Here is a 16,243-nt window from a genome sequence, read left to right on the forward strand (position 1 = left end):
TGGAAGATGACGTAATAAAACCTCACAAAGTCGTGTACTGTACTAAAATGGGTAAAACCACTGTAGATGTGCCGGGTGTTTGGTTAGCGCATGGGCAAACAGGCTAACGTTTTAGCAATAAATAGCCTAGCGGTCTTCCTTGGTTGTGTGTGTGTGTGTGTGTGTGTGCGTGCGATGAAAGCGAGCCGTATTTGTCCATCGCGCTCCGGACTCTGAAAGACAAAACCACTGTAATCTGTTATTATTTTATTTCTTCTTCCTGCTTTATTTTGAAAGAGCGTTACTAATCATCCTGTTTGGGGGATTTCTTTTGTTTTGTAAAAGAGACCGAAATAAACGAAGAGCAGAGTCTTGGTGCCTGGTGTTTTTTTCGACTTTGAGTTTGGGTCGAGTGTATGATTAACCGCCAGTGATGTGTTTATTCTGTGTGGGACGTTCCTTTTTACATCATTTGAACTCATCATTCTTCATGTCACCACAAATGCATCATCACATTATTCCTGCACATCTTGTATGTTGTTATTCCTCCTTATTTATGTATTTATTGCACGGTTTGCACCATTGTGTGTGTGTGTGTGTGTGTGTGCGTGGCCGATCACGCCGTAGTCATTGATCATTAGCTATCTTCCTGGATCGGGTTGACCCTCTTGGACTGTCGACTATGGAGTCCGGGAAGGTAAGACCAAGCTTCTTTGCGTCTTTTACTTGCACGTCCCGTTTACAGGATAACCACATGTGATGCGTTCAAATGCGTTCCGGCGTAATGGTTGACGTTCCTCCCGCCGCAGGAGCTGACGGGCACGTTGGCGTTGGCCGTGTTTGCCGCCGCTTTGGGCTCGCTGCAGTATGGCTACAGCATGGGGGTCATCAACGCACCGCAGCGGGTGAGCTTTGTTTTTATTATAAATAATATTATTATAATAATATCATTCATGAATAATAATTGACTAATAATGAGTAATTGCTAATCATCAAATTCATTTATCACGGACGATTCGGCAACCAATTAACTGCAATAAATGAGGGATTAGTGTAATATATTTTAACTATATGAAATATAGTATATGTAATAATGAAAATGATCACAATTATTATTATTTATTATTTGAAATGCTAATTATTAGTGATAATTCATGACATTTTTTAATGAATAAAATAATATAAAAAATATAATAATAATCTAAAAATTAAAAAAAACTGGAGCCAAAATGGAGGCTTCTTCTCCAGGATCTGTGAAACATCCAAACAGGCCGAGACACTACCACCGCCATATTTGACCGGCGCTGCTTCAACGCCAGATGGAATTGGACACACTCCTTCCAAAAAGTCCAGCTTTTGTCCGGTCAGACCACAGAGTATTTCCCAAAAGGTCTTGGGGATCATCAAGATGTTCTCCAGCCAAATGGAGACCAGCCTTCATGTTCTTCTTGTTCTTCTTCTTCTTCTGAAACAGTAAAAGACCAGGAAGGGGATGGACACTTCCTAAAGCTAAATGCTAATTAGCATTAAAGCTGCAATACTGTGGTGTCTGATGTCAATAATAACTAATATTTCCTTCTCACCAAACGAGCGTGTCCATGTTCTAGATCATCGAGAGGCACTATGGACGGGCGTTGGCCGTGTCGTCCTCGGAGGCTGGCGTCCTGACCCCGAACGGCACCGCAGACACGTATGGGAGGAGTCAGGGGGAGGAGTCAGGACCGCACCCGTCCGTGGTCATGTACTGGTCTCTCTCTGTGGCCATCTTCTCCATCGGGGGCATGGTCTCCTCCTTCCTGGTGGGATTTGTGGGGGACCGGCGAGGCCGGTGAGAGAGGTTTTGGGTCTGGTTTCTCCAAGCGACGTTCTTGTCGTTCTTCTCGTTCTTCTCGTTCTTCTCGTTCTTCTCGTTCTTCTCGTTCTTCTCGTTCTTCTCGTTCTTGACATCTGGTCTCCCAGGGTGAAGGGCATGCTGATGGTCAACGTTTTGGCTGTGGCGGCTGGACTCCTGATGGGGCTGTGCAAGATGTGGAAGCCTCACGTCATGGTCATCACGGGCCGCGCCATCATGGGCTTTTACTGCGGTACGCCACACGTGCTGGGAAAGGAGGAAGTCGGGTGTCATCCAGGGTTTTAGTGAAGGCCAGATTTACCGCTAATGACCCACATTCACCTCCTGCTTTGGAGCCAAGATGGCCGCTGTCTACCGTTCCATGCAATAGGAATGTTTAATTAGCGTGGAGACCCTCCAGTTAGCGTGGTGTCCCAATACTTTTGTCTTGCAGGCCTGTCGTCGGGCCTGGTCCCCATGTACATTGGAGAGATCGCCCCCAAAGCTTACAGGGGGGCCTTGGGGACTCTGCACCAGCTGGCTATCGTCGTTGGTATCCTCATCAGCCAGGTGGGACACACACACACACACACACGCGCACACACACACACACACACACACACACTCTCACACGCACACACACAGGAAGGTAAATAGTAAAGTAGCTGTGTGTACTGACTACCGGTCTGTGTAGGTTCTGGGCTTGGACTTTATCCTGGGTAATGACGACATGTGGCCCCTGCTGCTGGGTCTCTCAGGGGCCCCGGCCGTCTTGCAGTCCCTCCTGCTGCCGCTGTGCCCCGAGAGCCCCCGCTACCTTTACATCCTGCTGGGCAGGGAACAAGAGGCTAAGGAAAGTACGTAAAAAAAACCTCCATGGTTTACCACAACACCTTCATACCATATTAGGGCATGGAAGTACACTGTTGCTATGCTATGCTATGCTATGCTATGCTATGCTATGCTATGCTATGCTATGCTATGCTAGGTTGCTATGCTATGCTATGCTATGCTAGGTTGCTATGCTATGCTATGCTATGCTATGCTATGCTATGCTATGCTATGCTATGCTAGGTTGCTATGCTATGCTATGCTATGCTAGGTTGCTATGCTATGCTATGCTATGCTATGCTATGCTATGCTATGCTATGCTATGCTATGCTATGCTATGCTATGCTATGCTATGCTATGCTAGGTTGCTATGCTATGCTATGCTAGGATGCTATGCTATGCTATGCTATGCTATGCTATGCTATGCTATGCTATGCTATGCTAGGATGCTATGCTATGCTATGCTAGGATGCTATGCTATGCTATGCTATGCTATGCTATGCTATGCTATGCTATGCTATGCTATGCTATGCTATGCTAGGTTGCTATGCTATGCTATGCTATGCTATGCTATGCTAGGTTGCTATGCTATGCTATGCTATGCTATGCTATGCTAGGATGCTATGCTATGCTATGCTATGCTAGGATGCTATGCTATGCTATGCTATGCTATGCTATGCTATGCTATGCTATGCTAGGTTGCTATGCTATGCTATGCTATGCTATGCTATGCTATGCTAGGTTGCTATGCTATGCTATGCTATGCTATGCTAGGTTGCTATGCTATGCTATGCTAGGATGCTATGCTATGCTATGCTATGCTATGCTATGCTATGCTATGCTATGCTATGCTATGCTAGGATGCTATGCTATGCTATGCTATGCTATGCTATGCTATGCTATGCTATGCTATGCTATGCTATGCTATGCTATGCTATGTTGCTATGCTATGCTATGCTAGGTTTCTATGCTATGCCATGCTAGGTTGCTATGCTATGCTATGCTATGTTGCTATGCTATGCTATGCTAGGTTTCTATGCTATGCCATGCTAGGTTGCTATGCTAGGTTTCTATGCTATGCTATGCTAGGTTGCTATGGTATGCTATGCTATGCTATGCTGTGCTATGCTATGCTATGCTAGGTTTCTGTGCTATGCTATGCTATGCTATGCTATGCTATGCTATGCTATGCTATGCTATGCTATGCTACTATGCTATGCTAGGTTTCTATGCTATACTATGCTAGGTTTCTATGCTATGCTATGCTATGCTAGGTTGCTATGCTATGCTATGCTATGTTGCTATGCTATGCTGTTATGCAATGCTATGCTAGATTTCTATGCTATGCTATGCTATGCTATGCTAGGTTTCTATGCTATGCTAGGTTGCTATGCTATGCTGTATTGCTATGCTGTATTGCTATGCTATATTGCTATGCTAGGTTTCTATGCTATGCTAGGTTGCTATGCTATGCTATATTGCTATGCTATATTGCTATGCTATATTGCTATGCTATATTGCTATGCTATATTGCTATGCTATATTGCTATGCTATATTGCTATGCTAGGTTTCTATGCTATGCTAGGTTGCTATGCTATGCTATATTGCTATGCTATATTGCTATGCTATATTGCTATGCTATATTGCTATGCTACCATATATGTTATTTGATATGTATACGTGTCCTTTTGCAGGTCTGTATCGCCTGAAGGGGGCGTACGACGCATCTGCTGATCTGGAGGAGATGAGGAGGGAGAAGGAGGATGCTGACAAGGAGCCTCGGGTCTCCATCCTGTCTTTGGTAGGTCTTGGCACGGGAATTGTAAACGTGGTGGTCTTGTTTGTGTTGAGGTTCAGCATGGATGATGAAGAAATGACGTAATGCGTTTTCTCTCCAAAGATCTGCTCCTCCGTGTACCGGCGCCAGCTGTTTGTGGCGCTGATGATGCATCTCTCCCAGCAGTTGTCGGGCATCAACGCGGTCGGTGGAGGCGGGATTAATTATTTTATTTCCTTCAAGCTGGGATTTGATGTGTACATCTTCTGTCTTCCAGATATTTTACTACTCCACAGCTATCTTCACGCAGGCCGGCATCGCTCAGCCCGTCTACGCCACCATCGGCGTCGGCATCATCAACACCATCTTCACCCTGGTGTCTGTGAGTACCGCTGGTCCTACAAACACGACGAAGCGACATCCAAATCGGTTTACCACCTGCTCTTCTTCCAGGTGGCCCTGGTGGACCGGGCCGGCAGGCGCACCCTGACCCTGGTGGGCTTGGGCGGGATGTGCTGCTGCGCCGTCGCCATGACGGTCGGCCTCAAATTCCAGGACGAGTACTCCTGGATGAGCTACTTCAGCATGGCGGCCATCTTCCTCTTCGTCAGCTTCTTTGAGGTCGGGCCGGGTCCCATCCCGTGGTTCATCGTGGCCGAGCTCTTCAGCCAGGGTCCTCGGCCGGCGGCCATTGCTCTGGCCGGCTGCTGCAATTGGACCAGCAACTTCCTCGTAGGCATGACCTTCTCTTACATACAGGTGGGTTGCTGGTTCACATCTCCTCAGGGGCACCTTTATTTTATTTTATTTTATTTTATTTTATTTTATTTTATTTTATTTTATTTTATTTTATTTTATTTTATTTTATTTTATTTTATTTTATTTTATAAAATTAGATATAAAAAAAGTATTTTATTTCATGTCTTCCTCAGGCCTGGCTGGGTCCGTACGTGTTCATCCTGTTTGCCGCGCTGCTGTTGGGCTTCACCTTGTTCACGTACCTGCGGATGCCCGAGACCAAGGGCAAGACCTTCGATGAGATTGCCGCCATATTCCAAAAGGGGCGGAAAAAGGTGGCACGTTATGCCAAAGACGGCCAAGAACTGCAGCAGCTCAAAGCGGCGACGACACAAGCTTGAGGACCGTAGGACTTTGCACGTTCCCGTTAGTGTTATCAGAATTAGTATTATCAGAATTAGTATTATCATAATTAAAGCATCAATGCAATGACGTTTAAAATCCAAGCCAACCAAATGCAAATCCTTACATGAAATTATTAGTATTATTAACAGCAATTCCACTAGCTCCGCCTCCAGGTGAACGTCTAAGGGTTTGAGGATGCTTTACCTCCAACATGTCAGTATTGCCTTTGCCAAATTGCAACATTTTGCGAATAAAGTCCAAATTTTACGCAAATAGTGAGTACAGTCAAGTTGTAATGGCATGTATAAATAAATAAAAAAAATATATACATATAATAAAAAATAAAAAATAAATAATAATAAAGTTTTCGTAATGCCACAAAAAGAATAAAGTTAATAATATAATAATATTTATTATTAATGATAATAAAGTTGAAAAATATTATATATTATTAGAATATCACAAAATTCTGACTTTATTCATTCAATATTTGGACTGGATTATCATATTTTTGAGTTGTTTATTGGCCCTAGTAGTCCTTTCTTCCATATTCCTTGTGTCATATATGGGATAATTACATTCCTTCCATTTGCTCTACGACAGTTATTGATATTTTTAGCTTTCCATTTTGAGCGGTACCAAGATGAATGCATTTCTGTATGTATAATTAACTGCTTTTAATTATTATGTGACTACCTCATTGTGATGCTGTTATTGAAACTTTGTTGTGATCTCATTGTTTCTGCTGTATTGTTCTGTTTAAGAGTTAAAGAAGATAGAATGGAGGCCAGCCCTTGGGTAATATTTTTGCATTTGATCCAAAATAATTGTAAAAGGGAACAAAGAATGTCAAGAGCCGACTATAATACTCGTAGTACATAGTACACCAATATTTTGATGTACAGTACTACTTGAACATCATTGTGCTGTGCCCTGTGGGCTGGTCCTTGTCGTTCGACCCCGCCTCTCGTCGCCATATATGGTAAGCGAGCACTCGAGAGGTGAGCCGTTTTTTTTGGCCCCGCCTCCCATTTTGCTGGTCACGTGATCTCATACCTGCCCGCCCGACTTTTTTGTCGTCGGATAAAACGCTTTGCGCATGCGGGTTGGCCTCCTTTTTTTCTGCGGGCTTCAGAAGAACACAAGGTAAGGTCACCTTGTTTGGAGCTGTGTTTTTTTTAAGTCAACAACGTCAGTCTTATCTATGAGAGATAAACGTGAAATTAGGTTACAGCCGAGTCGTGAATGAATAACTTGGCCGGAAGAGGGCTAGCTAGCTAGCTAGCTAACAAATGTAGCCGCCTTTGGGTGTGGGCCTAGCTCCACGCTATCCAGGTGGAACGTGGGGCTAGCTACTAGCTGTTAGCTCGTTTACTCGGTCTAAGTAGCCGCCTCGTAGACTCCAGCTTTTCATTGTATTACACTTATTGTTTGGCAAACATTTGAAATCAATACTCTTGATATTGTTTTACATTTATAAAAAGCTGTTTTAACGTACTAAAGTCGTAGGCATTTGTCTGAGCGATACAGCCGTCACCAACTTCATCGAGGCTCGCTCCTGAAATGTTACAATAAACGACCCTTAACTGTTTTATTAGATACAAATGAGCAATAAATCGTTTTATTTCCGAATTCGAGTTTACGACGTGCCAGTTGTTAAAGTTTAGAGTCGACCACGCTGGCCAAAAGCCCAGAGTGTGCCGTCATTCATCTTGGAGCAGCTGACGTCACAAAATGGATGACGTGGCCATTTTGGTTGCTAATGGGGACTGGAGATTTAGATCTCTGTAATGGTCAGAGGTAGGTATGATGAGCTGGGGCAGAAATATCACGCTTTCACTGTGTTATAATTACAGTACAGCTCTAAAATGTAGTTTCAAAAAAAATATATATATATATATCCATACCATAATATCCCTAATAAAAAGCTATAATGTAGTTGTACGGGCAAAACTGTTGTTTATGATTGAAAACATTTACAAGAAGAAAATTTAAAAATAACAGCTGTAATTATACAAGAATATTTGACATTATGGGTCACTTTGAGGTCATATCAAAACAAAAGTAAACACAATTGTTGGGACACCCTTGTCTTAGGGGCCAGACGTCATTGGTAACAAATGCTAGGTGGCTAATAGGTGCCAGACAACTTGCTTGGTTGACAGCTTTTGGAGGTTTTTCCTCAAACTGCTTTACCATAATATGCACACACCCCTTTTTAAAGATGTTTACATTGCTCAGTTCTTTAGCACAACCCAAATTGAAACTGCATCATTATTACACTTTCCTGTCCACAAAAAGCAGGTTGAACATGGCGGATATGACAGATTCTTTTGAGGGCGGAGATTCCGGGGCCTCGACAACGTACCCCATGCAATGCTCTGCCCTGAGGAAGAACGGCTATGTCATGCTGAAATCTCGTCCCTGTAAGATAGTGGAAATGTCTACCTCCAAGACTGGCAAGCACGGGCACGCCAAGGTAAGTCCGGATCAAATGTTGAAACCGGAGAATCAGCTTGACTGTCGCTGAAATATATTTGTTCGTGTTACAGGTGCACCTTGTTGGAATTGACATTTTTACCGGCAGGAAGTATGAAGACATATGCCCATCCACTCATAACATGGACGTTCCAAATGTGGTCAGGAAAGACTACCAGGTAAGATGGCACCCAAATAAACGATATGCTGACTTTGTTGCCGAAGGGCGTGTTGCATGTGCGATCCGACACGTACCCAAGGATGTAATGTACAGGTTAGAAACTGGCCAGACTGGTTCCCTCTCGGGTGGCAAGCTTGACTGACATCCTTTTGGGGGCAAATGAATCAAATCAAATTTAGCATGCCATTGATTGGCAGGTCCGGCCTTTCTTTGTTTGTCATATCAGTCAGCGTTTCAATGATGATGTGTGCATTCTCTGCCCCGTGACGTTTCAGGCCCTTGACGTGTCCGACGGCTTTCTGTCCATGATGGATGATGGCGGGGATACCAGAGAGGACCTTAGAATTCCAGACAACGACATAGGCAAAGAAATTGAGAAGAAGCTTGACGCTGGGGATCAGTTTATGGTAGGAGATTCCATTTGTTCCTTAGTGTTGTTTTTTTGGTCATACTTTTTTTTTACACAAATAGATTTCACAATATTTTAGTAAACCAAACTGTCATTTTAGTTGACTAATATGTTAAGTATAACAGATAACTCCTCTTAGGTTTCCTTGAAATAACCTTTTTGCTGAACAAAACCATCTCAATAATAAAGTTCACAAGACGTAGACCTCTCCATGAATATCATTCATTGTTTGTTTGGATTTTCAAGGAGGCATTCTCAGACGCAGAAATGATGCATGACCCCCTTTTTTGGGCCCCATATCAGGAGACCTTGGAAGTGTCCCATCTTTCCCCCTAATGCGGCCAATAGCACTCATAAATCATCAAGCGATCACTCATGGATGAGTAGAATTGTCATAAAAACCTGATGGGAGCATCCCTGGGTTTTACAAACATTGTCGACATACTTTACACCTTGTTTTGATTAGTTATCTTTTTATTTTCTAGGGCGTAAAGAGCTTGATGCAAATGATTGAACATGAGTACTAAATGTTTATTTGGTACAATGCCTCACTAAACGACGCCTCTCCTAATTGCATGCTCGGACTGTCTTGTGTTCCAGGTGACTGTGATGAAGGCTATAAGTGAAGAAGCGGTCGTCGGCATAAAGCCCCTTAATTAGGTCCAACAGTAAGCTGAAGATGCCACAGTCTTTGCCACACATCTCCACCATGGCTTGCTCGCCTAAAATCTGAAACCGTGGACTGGGTCAGATTCCTTTTTTTTTTTTTTTTTTTTTTAAACCATTCAATTTGGGGTCAGAACTGACAAGCACTCAATGAAGTTACCTACAGCCAACCGTAACGTTTTGTTTCAACTATGGCTTTTTTTTTCTTCCACAAACTCCACGATGAAGAGTTTATTGCAAAGGTTTGCCAGTAACTCATGTGGATGGAAAGTTCAATCTCCTGCAAAAGGATCACAGCCAATCAGTGTAATTTGTCTTATTTCTTAGTGGGTGTAGGGATGGTCTAGAACATTTTTGGCGGTGGTGCTTTTCTTTAGAATTCTTTTTTTCTCTTATTTTTGCATTTTGAACCTTATGCCTGGTTTCTACTCGCCTACCCCTCCAAACCCTGTGGCTGTGATTGGTCAGCTTCTAGTCCATTTCCTGTATATATGACCTGTTGATGCTTCCTAGCATGTTCTTGCCTCTAGTGTGGCTTACATGGAGGCTGTTAGACGTTTGGCCAACGTTGACACTGGCACACCAAAACCTACCAGGAAAACGTGTTCAAATGTTGCCTTCAGGGAAACTTGCTCCTTCTTCCAGCCCGGACTTTCTCACAAGTTTGCCTCCGCACCGCAAGACCTTTGATGACACAAATTCAATTGTGACATAATAGACTGGCGAGACAACGTGTCATTTTGCTAACGGTTTTCTAAACAGAACAGAAAGTCAACATGATGATGACATGGATTACCCAACCAATGTACATGAATGGTGGGCTAACTTTAAAGTATCCCCTGGACCGCAACACTACTTGTCTTTATTGCTAACCGATGAGCACCAACACTCGCTCAGCTAGGAGTACTTGGTGGTCGCCACGTGTTGACCAAGTTGGCGAATGGAGCCACAGCGTTCCTCTTCATGCTTGTTTGCTTCTCACCACCTTTCTCATTCCCAAAGACTTAACTGTCCCATTGGGGCTCGGACCAGAAGGACCAGTTTTATGCAAATCTCTGAACAGGTTTGCCCGCTGATTCCTCGCATTAGCTTTTCTTCAACTCTCCTTTATGGCTTCCTTTCTCCTCTGCAGGGCGCCGTGTCGCCACATGTTGCACTTCCACGGGTAGAAGGCAAACGGACAAGAACAAAAAGGCCACCACCTCCTATGTGGCCAATTAAGCTTTTTAAATAGTCTTTTGGGGGGGCGGGTGGAGTCTGTCTAAATGGTTTACATAAGTCTGGCGACATGGCGGTGTTCATCTTTCATATGCGTTGGCATCGTATTCTTTTCTCAGGGCTTGAAACGTTGCTGTTTTATAATTGCATTCATCAGACAAGCTAATTAGCATTTTAGCTCGTCCTGTCACAAGATGTTACTACTGCTTGGGTCAAATAGCCGTTTGCTGCTTGTTTGGGGTTTCCTGCTGAGGCATTATGGGATGTCAGAGCAGCTACTTGAGCCTAAATGTGTATGTATGTGTTGTCTGGTGTTTAGATCACATTTTAGTGGGTTGTTTTCCAAGCTGGTGTATTGTAGAGCCATGCACCCTCCACCATCATAACCTAATTATTCATTTTCATCCTTTAATAAAACATGCATATGCACTTAGTATTTTCTATCAAATCACCTTTCCTGGTTCAATATTGCCCATTCCTCATTTATCTCAACACATTTTACATATTCATGCATTTTCAGTCATGAAAATGTCTAACTAAAATACAAATATAAGGCATTCAAAGATGTGATTCTATGCAGTATTCTACACTGGTCACTTGGTGTCCCTCTTTGGACTGGAACCAATGACCCGTGCGGGATGGCTGTACTTCATAACCCTGTACTTCATAACCCTGTACTTCATATGCAGTGTAAGCCTTGTGTCAAATGAGAAGATGATTGTAGTCACAGGAATGATCTCTTCCAAAGCCATGAACATTTAAACTGGTGTCCTTGGGAAATGAGGGTGTGCGACTCCCAATATACCAGAAATGTGACTTTCAGTGTACAAAAATAAACTGGAAGGCGGGGGGAACTCCTATTAGGGGCAAATAAAGTTTTGACATTTAAAATGTTTAATTTTTTAAATCGGAAGCTTATTCTGTTTCAGAATACATGAAAAACTGGCAGGCCAACCTTTCCTGCAGCTGCCACTAGAGGGCAGCAAAAGGCCACTAAAAAAGCAACTGGAACTAAGAAAGGCATTTTAACAACTAACCTTTAAACAATTGGGTGGGGGGGCTAAAACCCATGGAAGACATCCATCGTTGGGGTTGCCCAGCTCTTGGCTGTCTAAGGGGGATTTGGATTTGGGAATATGGTTTGGTGGAGGATTACACAACCTGTTTATTCAGACCTGAGAGCGGGAAGAAGTAGTTTCTTGACAACGGTGACTCCCCCATGAAGATTTCAGACACGAGCTGTGAGCGAGCGTTATTGTGTAACTGAAGGCAGGAAGCAGCAGGCCTCTTCAGAAGGATGCTTACTAATCTAATGCTGGAAAAAACATTTTTGATGAACTCCCCGAGGGTGGATATATGGATTATTTACTATTATTGACCACCATTGCTTTTGTAAAAATCATCCTTTAATTGGATTTTTTAATACGACTCTCTGTGGCCCTTGGTCATAAACCCATTATAACGGGACTGGGACAGTACGTATTATATACTATGGTCAAATATCACAAAGACAACATTAAAAACTGGTAACCGTCTGGCCGCTTTAGGTTCCTCTGGCCTTTTTTGCCACCTGCCCCCGCCCCCCCCCCCCCCCCCCCCTCACCCCGGCAGTGCTTTGAACTTGTGTGTTTACGGGCTATGTTATTCTAGATGAGTAGTAGTCGTCTTTGGAATGTCCAAAGGTAGCCGGATCACATCTGGCCCGAAGGCAGGGAAGCAGAGGGGGGGGGGGGGGCTAGGGATGGGCGGGTCCTCATTGGAAACAGATGAGCCGGGTTCAAACATCAACACACTTAGACACGACGTTCCTCGCTTGAATTCCATGGTGGTACTGGAATAACATGGATATTTCAATAATTGGGAATTATAGTAATTAACATAATTATAGTATGTATGAATACATTTGATCGGTTTTATGAAATTGAAATTTCATATTTGTACCTTTTTAGAAAAGATCATTTACAGTACTACAGTAAGGATTGTACTACCAAGATGCAGTCATGTTCTACTATTGTGTCTTCCCAAGTGCTGGCCCAGCAGAAAGATGTTCCTACATTTCCAGGAAGGGTGGGGGGGGGGCGATGCCGTCACCCCCTCCCAAACAGGTGGCTTGTCAGGTCTCCTCCCACACTTCCCAGTTAGGATTCTGACTGCAGCACGTGACATCATGGGATCCTGGAAGCAAACACGCCGTCACACGTAAGGTCATTAGTAGTTGGGGGGGGGGGGGGTGTTCAAGTTTTCTTTTTAGTTGCATTTTATTTCCTCTCATGTCTACTATATTGGGTAATAGCAGTGGAAAGGTGACTATAGGGCTGTTACTTCATGTCTACAAGGCTCTAACCATATTTAGGTTGTTTTTCTAGCCTAATGATGATCATTTCATGTATGTTAGAGAATAGAGATTTTCCAAACTCAAACCCAATGTGTTGCGAGTGGACGTAAAGCTCAACTTTCTCAGAAATGTGCAGCATTATGTCATATTCATAAAACCAATTGAAAGCTAAAGTTATTATTATTAAGTATGGATGTTGGTGTCATTTTGTGCAGGCTTTTTACAAAATGAAAACATTTCCAAAAGTTCCAAAATACGGTCTATATGTATAAGTGGCATTGCATCGTTGCATTTTTTGACAGTTTGACCCCGGAACAGATGATTTGTGTACTTTCTATGCAGAGCAACGTAAAAAGCTGTGTTTTTGCGTGGCGTCTGTAGTGCGGTAATACGGTAATTCGGTGCATATGGCGTGTTTGTGGACCGGGACAGGGAGTGGCTGTGGAAACACGACGGGGTTGTGGGATAGGCCGGGATCACCGCAGGGAGCGGATGAACCTGACGCCCACTCCCCGAGCTGTGATGCGGCCTTGCGGGGTCGTAGTGACGTCATCGGCGAGGACTACTATTGGTGGAAAGGAGCGCATTGTTTTGATTGGCAGCTGTGTAGCTATGACTATTATGTCCGGCAGGTGGCGACATTGGAAGCTCATTAAACCTGTTACCTGCACATTCTATTTATAGATATTTATAGATATTTACTCGCTGGAGGATATTACAGTACCCCCCCCCCCCCACTTCATAATCCAACTCCCGAGTTTTCACATCTGGAAAGCAGCTGTCATGCTGAGTTCTCTGCTTTTCCCTTCTTTGTCAACTTCCAACCACCCGCTACCTTTTCTGGAGTCTAAATATTGACCCCCCCCCCCCTCAGGAAAAAAGGACAACAAATGTTAGCCAATAATATTTGACATTTGTGGTGCGGAACGATACCATAGTTTTACAAGACAATATCTAATGTGCGTTTTAAAAATATATATATACTTTTAGAGAATTTTTTTTGGAATACAATTAATTTTAGAAGGAAAAACCACAAGTCATTTTTTTATTTGTACGTTTTGGGATATAAAAATAAGGAAAATAAAAATAATGAACAATACAATTATTCTAAAAATCAAGTCAAATGTAGGTTTTAAATTAAATATGATCATTTTTATTAATTAATTTAGAAGTGTACACTTTTTAAATAAATCATACCAATAAAATTAAAATAGTTTAAAAGTTACTAATCCACATTTTTAAATAATTTTATGTTAGAAGAAAAAGGTCAAATGCACATTTTTAAAAGAAAAAAATACCATTGGAATTTTAAAATTATACATTTCAGGTTTTTAAATAATTTTTAAATGATAAATAATGAATTTATTATTTTTGAATAGAAAATTGTGTAAAAATGTTTAAAGATAATAAATGATTTAAAGTATTTTATAAAGAAAAAGCTATATATTTGGGATTGTAAAAAATGTAAAAAAAAAAAAAAGATTAGCATTACTGCGTGTAAGTCATACATGTCCAGTTATTTATTAATCATTAAATAAGAATCTACAAGAAAGTCAAATTGATGTTTAAATTATGCTGTTAGAGAAATAAAAAATAATAATTAAATAAATCTATTTTTGTATGTTTTTTTTCAAATTTGACATTTAATGAATTCTAATTTTAAACAAAAGTTTTCAATGATAAATGTATACTATGTTTTTGACCTTCTAAAACCATCATAAGGAAATGTGTCATAAAAACATGTGTGTGTGTTTGTGTTTCTATCAGGAAGTAGCGTGTTATCTCCACCACAAGCTCCCCATGAAGACAACATTGACGTTGAAAAACATGTTTTCATTCCCGTGCGTAGGAGAACCGCACACTCAACACAACAGTGGTCTTGCTTATCTTGGCCCGGTGTCTTTATTATCCCGTTCCTAGTCCAAATGTCCGTCCTCCGCCCCGACGCCTCTTCCGTTGGCTTCCTCTTGGCACGTGCAGGGTAGCGCTACGTCTTAGCGTTAGCATCACAAGCATCACAAACATTTGCTTCGACGTGACTTCAATGCTTTTTGGTAGCAGTCATAAATGATGTGTTACTTGAATTCCATTTTTCGAAGAACTGCCCGCACACTCGGCTGTGAACCGCAGGTCACATGACCATACACGGAAAACCATCCGCCTCATCTGGCTCCGGTTTGGACCCACTGATTTGATCTCAGCCCAGGTCCCATGTTCCGACATGTTGATCATTTCCTGCCACATAACCCAATCAAACGCTTCAATGCTGGCCTTATTACAGCCGTCCAAACAAAAGAGCATCTGCTCTCAATTGTAGAGGTGATCCCCCACATTTTAGACCCTTTTTTGGAGGGGGGGGTTGCAAAAACACCGGCTTCAGTTTTCTCCCAAGTTCTGCCCCTGGGCAGAGTTCTGCATTCTACTAAGTGCACAACTGGCCCACTCATCTTTGCAGGATTGTTGTCATTCAGCCGCCTTTTTATGGTCATGCCACAGCATCTCAGTAGGCTTCAGGACTGGACTTTCTGTGTTTTGGATCATTGTCCTGCTGAAGAACCCAGCCGGAGGTCACCAACAGATCCTTCAGCAGGATTCATGCTTCCATTTATCACAGCAAGTCTTCCAGGTCCTGAAGCAGCAAACCAGCCCCAGACCATCACACTACCACCACCATATTCTACTGTCGCTGTGATGTTATTTTTCTGAACTGCGGCGTTTCTACCATCCAAAAAGTCCAACTTTTGTCTGGTCGGACCAGACTATTTTCCTGAAGGTCTTAGAACTTTTTCACACTGATGGGTTCTTCACACTTTACAAACACTTTAAAATGAATGGGATGGAGAAATTTTTATTTTTTTTAATTTAAAAGCATTTTAAAAATTGTCAGCAATATTTTTTAAACATTTATTTTAACAGTATTTAATGATAAAATAAATGAAGTGGTCATACAGTAATATTTTCCCTTAAAGTGACTTTTATAGGTACACCCCCCCCCCCCTGTCCTGAGGGAGGTCTTCTTCCTGTCTCGACCATCAGGACCTGACTGGTGTCCATGATTCCATCCTGCTATCGGTGAGCCATACTTGCCTTCTTCTTATATTATTTCTTATTTAGACTTTGAAGAATGAAATCTACCTTTAATGATGCCTTCATGTCCATGGCATGAGTCAGACATGACAGCGCTTTTACTGAATTGAGTAACTTAGTGGGGATTTTTGATGAAGATGCATTCACTGTCACTGACCAAGTCCCCTTGTGGTCCTATTTAGGAGACTATTATAATATTAGTAATATTAATAAGTAATAATAATAGCCAACACTAACCCAGGAGTCGTTCTGATTGGCCACGCCCTGATTAAACACAGCAGAGCTGCCATTGGTTGTTGTTTGTTTG

At 42.4% G+C, this 16,243-nt stretch overlaps 2 protein-coding genes across 4 annotated transcripts; both read left to right on the plus strand.

Annotated features, from left to right (window-relative positions):
- Positions 1-513: 513 nt before the first annotated feature.
- slc2a2 (solute carrier family 2 member 2) lies at positions 514-6,433 on the plus strand. 2 transcript variants are annotated; one of them, XM_058056568.2, is made up of 11 exons: positions 514-676; positions 789-884; positions 1,587-1,807; positions 1,939-2,063; positions 2,265-2,380; positions 2,505-2,667; positions 4,337-4,443; positions 4,543-4,623; positions 4,697-4,801; positions 4,873-5,178; positions 5,352-6,433. In XM_058056568.2, exons 1-11 carry the CDS (start codon positions 662-664, stop codon positions 5,556-5,558), a joined length of 1,542 nt encoding a protein of 513 aa, XP_057912551.2. In that variant the 5' UTR covers positions 514-661; the 3' UTR covers positions 5,559-6,433. The 2 variants fall into 2 exon arrangements, with proteins under 2 accessions (XP_057912551.2, XP_057912553.2); XM_058056570.2 differs by lacking the exons at positions 514-676; positions 789-884 and adding an exon at positions 1,416-1,452.
- A 130-nt stretch (positions 6,434-6,563) lies between these two features.
- On the plus strand, positions 6,564-11,405 carry LOC131106974 (eukaryotic translation initiation factor 5A-1). 2 transcript variants are annotated; one of them, XM_058056572.2, is made up of 5 exons: positions 6,564-6,708; positions 7,864-8,041; positions 8,115-8,219; positions 8,497-8,628; positions 9,231-11,405. In XM_058056572.2, the coding sequence occupies exons 1-5, from the start codon at positions 6,662-6,664 to the stop codon at positions 9,288-9,290; spliced, it is 522 nt and encodes a 173-aa protein (XP_057912555.2). In that variant the 5' UTR covers positions 6,564-6,661; the 3' UTR covers positions 9,291-11,405. The 2 variants fall into 2 exon arrangements, with proteins under 2 accessions (XP_057912555.2, XP_057912556.2); XM_058056573.2 differs by having other exon boundaries at positions 6,587-6,708; positions 7,867-8,041.
- The last annotated feature ends 4,838 nt before the right edge of the window (positions 11,406-16,243 follow it).

The sequence above is a fragment of the Doryrhamphus excisus genome, linkage group LG19, assembly GCF_037039965.1.
Source record: "Doryrhamphus excisus strain RoL-2023G ecotype Guam linkage group LG19, RoL_Dexc_Guam_v1.1, whole genome shotgun sequence".
Classification (NCBI taxonomy): domain Eukaryota; kingdom Metazoa; phylum Chordata; class Actinopteri; order Syngnathiformes; family Syngnathidae; genus Doryrhamphus; species Doryrhamphus excisus.

What these genes read in the sequence shown, in the direction of transcription:
- slc2a2 (XM_058056568.2), top strand. An exon ending in AGTTGTCGGGCATCAACGCG is followed by an intron (nt 4,624 to 4,696) that starts GTCGGTGGAGGC and finishes TCTGTCTTCCAG; the next exon opens with ATATTTTACTACTCCACAGC. An exon ending in TGACCTTCTCTTACATACAG is followed by an intron (nt 5,179 to 5,351) that starts GTGGGTTGCTGG and finishes TGTCTTCCTCAG; the next exon opens with GCCTGGCTGGGTCCGTACGT.
- LOC131106974 (XM_058056572.2), top strand. Translation starts at nt 6,662, where the DNA reads ATGCGGGTTGGCCTCCTTTTTTTCTGCGGGCTTCAGAAGAACACAAG. An exon ending in GGGCTTCAGAAGAACACAAG is followed by an intron (nt 6,709 to 7,863) that starts GTAAGGTCACCT and finishes GTCCACAAAAAG; the next exon opens with CAGGTTGAACATGGCGGATA. An exon ending in ACGCTGGGGATCAGTTTATG is followed by an intron (nt 8,629 to 9,230) that starts GTAGGAGATTCC and finishes CTTGTGTTCCAG; the next exon opens with GTGACTGTGATGAAGGCTAT.